Source organism: Monopterus albus, unplaced genomic scaffold (assembly GCF_001952655.1).
Source record: "Monopterus albus unplaced genomic scaffold, M_albus_1.0 scaffold172.1, whole genome shotgun sequence".
NCBI classification, from domain to species: domain Eukaryota; kingdom Metazoa; phylum Chordata; class Actinopteri; order Synbranchiformes; family Synbranchidae; genus Monopterus; species Monopterus albus.
Window position 1 is genome coordinate 1,946,735 of NW_018128052.1, and position 6,634 is coordinate 1,953,368.

General features: G+C 41.2%; 2 protein-coding genes across 2 annotated transcripts in view; one reads left to right on the top strand and one right to left on the bottom strand.

Annotated features, from left to right (window-relative positions):
- The window catches only part of LOC109969393 (ras-related protein Rab-11B), a 6,140-nt gene extending 4,091 nt beyond the window's left edge, over window positions 1-2,049 (bottom strand). The window contains exon 1 of the mRNA XM_020616242.1: window positions 1,834-2,049. Coding sequence (XP_020471898.1) covers window positions 1,834-1,873 — 40 coding nt within the window. The 5' untranslated portion in view covers window positions 1,874-2,049. The remainder of the gene's footprint in view (window positions 1-1,833) is intronic.
- A 1,023-nt stretch (window positions 2,050-3,072) lies between these two features.
- Window positions 3,073-6,634, top strand: part of LOC109969237 (mitochondrial import inner membrane translocase subunit TIM44-like) — a 6,770-nt gene continuing 3,208 nt past the window's right edge. The window contains exons 1-9 of the mRNA XM_020615958.1: window positions 3,073-3,162; window positions 3,882-3,986; window positions 4,122-4,286; window positions 4,477-4,557; window positions 4,764-4,913; window positions 5,103-5,236; window positions 5,388-5,473; window positions 5,688-5,780; window positions 6,499-6,623. Of these exons, the coding sequence (XP_020471614.1) occupies window positions 3,133-3,162; window positions 3,882-3,986; window positions 4,122-4,286; window positions 4,477-4,557; window positions 4,764-4,913; window positions 5,103-5,236; window positions 5,388-5,473; window positions 5,688-5,780; window positions 6,499-6,623 (969 nt within the window). The 5' untranslated portion in view covers window positions 3,073-3,132. The remainder of the gene's footprint in view (window positions 3,163-3,881; window positions 3,987-4,121; window positions 4,287-4,476; window positions 4,558-4,763; window positions 4,914-5,102; window positions 5,237-5,387; window positions 5,474-5,687; window positions 5,781-6,498; window positions 6,624-6,634) is intronic.

Consider the following 6,634-nt stretch of genomic DNA (forward strand, 5'->3'; position numbering starts at 1 on the left):
ACAATAAAGGATTATCTTATCTAGCTTAAGTCAGTGGAGCTTGAGAATGTGCCTTTTCTGTTTTATATTGATTACAGCTTTTCATGAAAACTGTCTTTTTGGAATCTGAAGATTGTGAGTAGGCTCTCAGCACCATTTTCAACAAGACTATACAATACATCACGAATAATGTGTGACATGGTGACAAAAAGCAACCACAACACATAATTGTTTAACAGCCTCTGAACAAAATATGAACCGTTTGACAGGTTTTGTATTGTACTGTTCTCTAACCAGGCTGAGAACTTCTTGCACAGTGTTGTGATTCTTATAGTGTACAAGGGCACACCAGCTAAAAAAACATCTGTCTGTTAGTAGCTGCCCAAGACTGTGAAAAGGTTATTTAACCTATGTTATCATCCACTCTCCAAATAACTCAAACAAGAATCAATGCCTTGGAGTGCCTAAGGCACCATCTGCTAAATAAAGAGGCACTTTAGTCTGTGATGGTTCTCTGAAGAACCACTAAAAGCTTTTGAAAAGTTCTTTTTCAATGAGCTGAATATGATCAACTGAATAAATGAAAGTTAAAAGCTTGTCCAACACTGGAGGATGGTGATATTCATGACCTGAAGTCAGTGTTGTTAGCAACCCTCAGATTCAACAGGTAACTTCAAAACAATGTGTTGTCCATTGGGTTGCAGTAAGAAAACAGATGCAAATACATTGTGTAGTCACTGTGAGGTACCAGCTCGGAATATTTAACCTACTGTCTGGCAATCGCAGTATAAGGTGACAACATAGGACTGCCCATGTTTTAAACTGTGGTGAATAAGTGACTGGAGGAAATGACTGATAAGGCTCTGGCTGCTGTCCGGGCTGAAGTGGCTGCTGTTCACAGCACAGCAGCAGCAGAGGTGGGGCCTTTTTGTTCCCTCTCTGTCTCTCGACAAGAGGAAACAGAGCGGAACTTTGTTCCTGTCGATATGGCGCTGGTCCGGACTGCAGGAAGCTGATAACAGGCTTCATCAAAACCTGAATCGACAGTTTCAATCGCCGTGCCCTTCCTGTTTCGGCCGGTCACACAGACGACGGCTCGGGCAGAGGGAGGGAGAGAGAGAGAGGGAGAGACAGCGCTCGCCTCCGGCAGATGCCCTATTCATCCCACAGAGGATACTTTGTTACATCTAAATGGCCTTTTGGCTTGTACAGGCCCAGGATGTTAATGTGCCACTGAAGCTGATATCACCATCAAAGGAAGGCATTCTAGATCCAACTGAGCACTAAAGATAAACACGGTGTCCCTTCGATCTCAGTGACAATCTATCAAGGCCTACTGACTGTCATATTAACACCAACACACACCGGTTATGAGTTGGTGCGTTTTCAGTAACAAGCTACCATCTTTAATCTGAGGACGAAGCTTATTGATCAGAAGAGGTGGAAGCTAATAGGCCTTCAATCAGCCACATTGAGGAATGACTGGAAAACATCACATGTCTTTCAATAAACGAGGAAACGGTTCCGTCTAATCCTGCTCTATGAGCTGATCAAAGTTCTTTAGAGAAGGCCGAACACGGAGGGTGTTGCATCCTACCAGCCTACCTGTAAATATAGCCGCAGGCATTGTAATCTTACAATGAGCATTATGTCGTAATAACACCAACCGATGATCATCCGGGCAGTTTCTGAGAAAAACATTACTTTGTTTCCTTGGATAATGCTCACATCTGAACAGCTACAATGACACAACAGGAGAGTTACACCGGTATTTATACAGAATCGCTTTGTCGGTGTGAGCCTATGTAAAGGGGAATGCAGTCATCTTTTTTTGATTTTTTTTTTTTTTTTTACCTTTGAACAAGAAATCGTATTCATCGTCTCGGTTCCCCATTCTAGACGAGGCCGCTCCAACGCTTGACTCCGGAAAAGGATGTGTGAAAAGTACGGGTGTGAATTCTAGTTATATGCCGGAAAAATATGGTAAAGGTTTGTACTGAGGTTCTGCGCCAGTGTCAAGGCGAGCTGGCCGCAGAAAGGGAGAGCTCCCAACTCTGCAGAGGGAGGGGAGGAGTCCTTGTAGTTCACATAGCTTCCTCAAGGGGGCACTCTATACTGGCATGCCAGCAGATATCTACCATTCAGCTGTGGCCCTCCGTCAGACACTACAGTCATTTAACTCTGAACCAGAGGAATTAAACAGGGTCTTTAGGTCTATATTTATTTTTGAAGAAAATAAAAAGGTTACACTTTGTGTAATAGGCCTCTCTAGTGAATTAAATTCTATTATTGTTGAATTTTGGATGTGTCAGACTGATCTGATTTCATTCATGAATATGAAGCCATACAAAATATATTTTCTCACAGACTGGGTATGATAAAGAGAAAATCAAAACAAAAATACTCTATTGCATTTGTCATTTGATAGGCTACAGCTCTGTTTTTTACATGAACAGTAAACTGACAGTAGTGACAGTGTTTGATGTGAAATACTGCAGAAAGTCTGTGCTTTTGACCTTTTAACAGAGAGTAACTCTGGCCTACATCTCATACACCAGTGGCATTTAATGTAACATATTAGGACAGTTTTAAATTTGTTATTGTGCATTCAAATTAAATCCATATGGATATAAAATCCTAAATTAAAATTATTAGGGCCCACTGAGCTAGTGACAATTCAGTGTCACTACAGTAGGTGATGGTAGAGTAGATTAGTAGTTTTTTTTTTAATAATCTTTATTTATGGACCTGGAACATACAGGCCTATATATATGTTTACAATAACATATAGTGTAAACACCAACATAAAGCGGGCAGTTTACTGTTTGCTGCTTATCTGTGGACATATAAACAGTAATAACCACATTTTTATTTCACTAGCCACAGCAAGAGAAAATGTTTATTTTTTGAAAATTTACATCACGAATACTGAATGTAGCATAATCATACTAGATGCACAGATTGGTATGTTTATGGATAATTAAATTGTAATATTATTGAAACGTTTATTCATACTTTTTGGGTGGATTTTCCCTTTGAAGTCGTGCTGCCATCTAGCCCCACCCCCTGCCTCCCAACTTTGCTCCTATTGGTCGTGCGGAAGTTGAGCTGCAGTAAGGATGCACGTGCTGCTCCGCGCATTTCAAAGTAAAGATGGCAGCCTGCGTGTGTCGGTGCTACGAGGTTAGACTCATTCATTTCTTCATTACACTTCCTAAGTCTTCTATGTGGTGAAGAGAATACATACATACATACATTTGTAATTATCGTTTCATGTGTAGTAATGTAAAGGTGATTTTTTTTAGGGTGTTTTTGCATCTAGAACGCTGATGTCCCTTAGAAAAGACCTTGTTGCATCAGACTCAGGACAGAGGTTCTCAGTGTTATTGGTTAACTAGCTATCAATGTCAGAAATTAACATTTAGTTTAAGGCTTGAATGTCTTAGCATAAATCTGGTAACGTGATTAAAAATGGAGCCCCCCGTGTCTTACACATGTAGCCAGGTGCTGAAGCACTGTATCAGTGACTAGTTGTCATTAAACATAAGCTTAGCAGGTTTACAACAGTCGACCTCTTGTTTAAGGTAAGACTGGTGTTATAACACACTTTGTGACCTGACTAGGAACGTCTGCTGTCTTCTCACAGAAATCATACTTAATTGTATTTTTCATTCTGATGACAGACCGCCAGACACTTACCTGCAGTAGTTTGAACACCCCTGGGAAAATTACATTCAATCCATCATCTAAATCACTTATTCCTGAATAGGGTCACAGGGGCTGGTGCCAATCCCATCTGATAGTGGGCGAGAGGAGGGGTACCCCTGACACTTAGACACAGACAGCTTGGCATTTTCCTAGTCATATCCTGGCTCATTACTGTGCATTTATCTCTACCGCAGCTGGTCGGCAGACGAGCCTTGGCCCTCTGCTCCCGCTCTGTGGTCTCCTCAGCTTGGAGAGGAGATGCCTATGGGTTACCCAGGAGCCCAGCTGCAGCTGTGCAGGTTTACATTGACAGCTCCCATTCACCTTCACATGACACACCTACCCATTCCATGTTGCAGTATGTGGATAATCTGCTCAGTCTATCTCCAGTCTGTCTGTATAGCTAAAGTTCTGCTTTCTGTTTGTCTCATTAGGTGCGATATTCTTCAGGACGTAAAGGTTTTCTGGGTGAGTTTGTGGATAACCTACATCAGGAGTTCAGTAAAAATAAGAAGATGAAGGAGAACATAAAGAAGTTCAGAGAAGAAGCCAAGAGGCTTGAAGAGTCCGATGCCCTCCAGCAGGCTCGCAGAAAATATGTGAGAACATTATTTGGTTTGTAGTCTTGGTGATTTCAAGCATAACTCTGTGAGCCATACTTGAAATGTTTTGTAAAAATGTAATATATCTGCATCAGCCAGGATTTGCCTTACATACTGTACTTTTGCAACATGCACACATTATTATTTTTATATTCCATATGCATTGTTTTTTTATTTTCTGTATTAGAAATCTATAGAGGCGGAGACAGTGAAGACTTCAGAGGTGTTTAAAAAGACTCTGGGTTCCCTGTCAGAGACCATCAAGGAGGTAAGGTATCAGCACTCCTCTGGTTTAGCTAGAAAACAGTCATATTTTACACAGTGTGTGCAGATCAGCCTCACTACAACCATCATGTGTGAACATACAGCCATGTCACACTGGATTTCTTATATCTTTATCAAATCTAGTTGGGAAATTTTGCACATTTGTGGGGCGAAAAAAAGTCATATACCGTTTTGACATTGTGACCACAGGGTTTTGAGGAGGTGAGCCGTACTGACATCGGTAAGAAGCTCAAGGATGGAGTGGAGGAGGCAGCCAGGACAGCCATGCACTCTGTTCAGTCTGTCTCCAGAGGAGGAGAAAAACTGGGCAGGACCAGCGCCTTCAGGGCAATCTCACAGGTCAGAGGGGAAAACACTCAGGATTACAGCTGACAGATACTGCAGCACTGATGGTGGATTGTTTTATTACATCATCATCTCACCTTGTTGTCGCTGCTATCCATAAAAACCCCAACTGTAGCTGGGCTGATTATCATGGTCAAACAATCAACAACCAGCATACTAACAAAGATTTTTGTCATTTTGCAGGGTGTGGAAACTGTGAAGAAAGAGATAGATGTGGGTGGTGCCGGCCTGTACAGAGCTCCGTCTCAGCTGAGGAAAAGAAGTGATTTCTCGTCTAAAGGAGCAGACAGTGACTCCAGAGTGTTTGAGGCCAATGAGTGTGTAACTATTGGAACCACTACTGTCTTAAAGGAACATCCTGCAATAATATGTCTTCACTTGACAGTTTATTTTCTCAATTGCTAATCCATAACATCAGCTACTGTGCACGTCTATGATGATGTGATTGTCTTGTATTTTGTGGTGCAGAGAGGCCATGGGTGTCGTTCTCCACAAAGATTCAAAGTGGTACCAGCAGTGGAAGGACTTCAAGGACAATAACGCTGTCTTTAACAGTAAGAAAACCCTTCGGTTCATTGGTTTAACCGCTGTAGAATTGGTGTTCTATAACAGATCACTTACAACTCGTGCAGTTTTCTTTAACGGCAGCAGGTGGCACCAAATTCTTTGCATTAAAGTTAAAAATGAAGTACAGTTCAGGAAGCCTGTTTAGGTATGGGTTTTTCACCATTATTAATGAAAAACATTTTTCCTTTTTGTGTCCTGCAGGATTCTTTGAGATGAAGATGAAATATGATGAAAGTGACAATGCCCTAATCAGAGCCTCCAGAGCTCTAACAGACAGAGTCACTGACTTCCTAGGTAATGCTCAATTAAACATTTACTTGTCAGCTAGATGTTCAGAGAGCGCAAGCCTCCACCAATCGTAAAGTCAGAGGAATCACAATCAGTGTTCACTGTTAGCCACCGTGCTGGATGGGTTGTTGTCCTCCAGGTGTCTGTGCCAGTCACATGACTGAAAACAATGAATTGGCCCTATCTCACAATGGTGAAGAATCCTTTAAAAATTCCTGGATCTGGATGATGATATGGATCAGCACCAAACTCTAATCAATTGTTCTGTGGGCTGTACCCTACCCCTTCAGAAATTCAGTTCAATACTTTTTGTATTAAGCTGTGAACAAACAAATCAACAAATGTAATGTTTTCAGTTAATCATAGGGGAAAGTCTGTGTTTGACTGCACTGACTGTAGAAGTGACTAGGTATGTGTTACTGGAAGACTTGTTTATCAGTTCCCTGAAGAGAGTTATAACTTTGCCTTTTTTAGATCTAGATTGTTTCATTAGAAACCGTGTATGAAATTAGTTTTGATTTTTAGTTTTAGCGAAAATGTAACATAAAAAAATTACAACCATAACTATTTACATATGTCCCAAATATAACCTGCAATTTAAGGAAACTGATTTTGTCCAGCTTGCTTTTATCGTGTTGTTTACAGTGGAGTAGGTCGTGTTAGGCACTTGCATCATCTCTGCTTGGACTCTGTTGCTGTCTTCTAAGTGTTCTTTGTGTTGCAGGTGGTTTTTTCTCCAAGACAGAGATGTCGGAGGTGCTGACTGAGATCCTGAAGGCAGACCCCACCTTTGACAAAGACTCTTTTCTCAAACAATGTGAGAAAGACATCATTCCTAACATACTGGAGGTAAATGCACT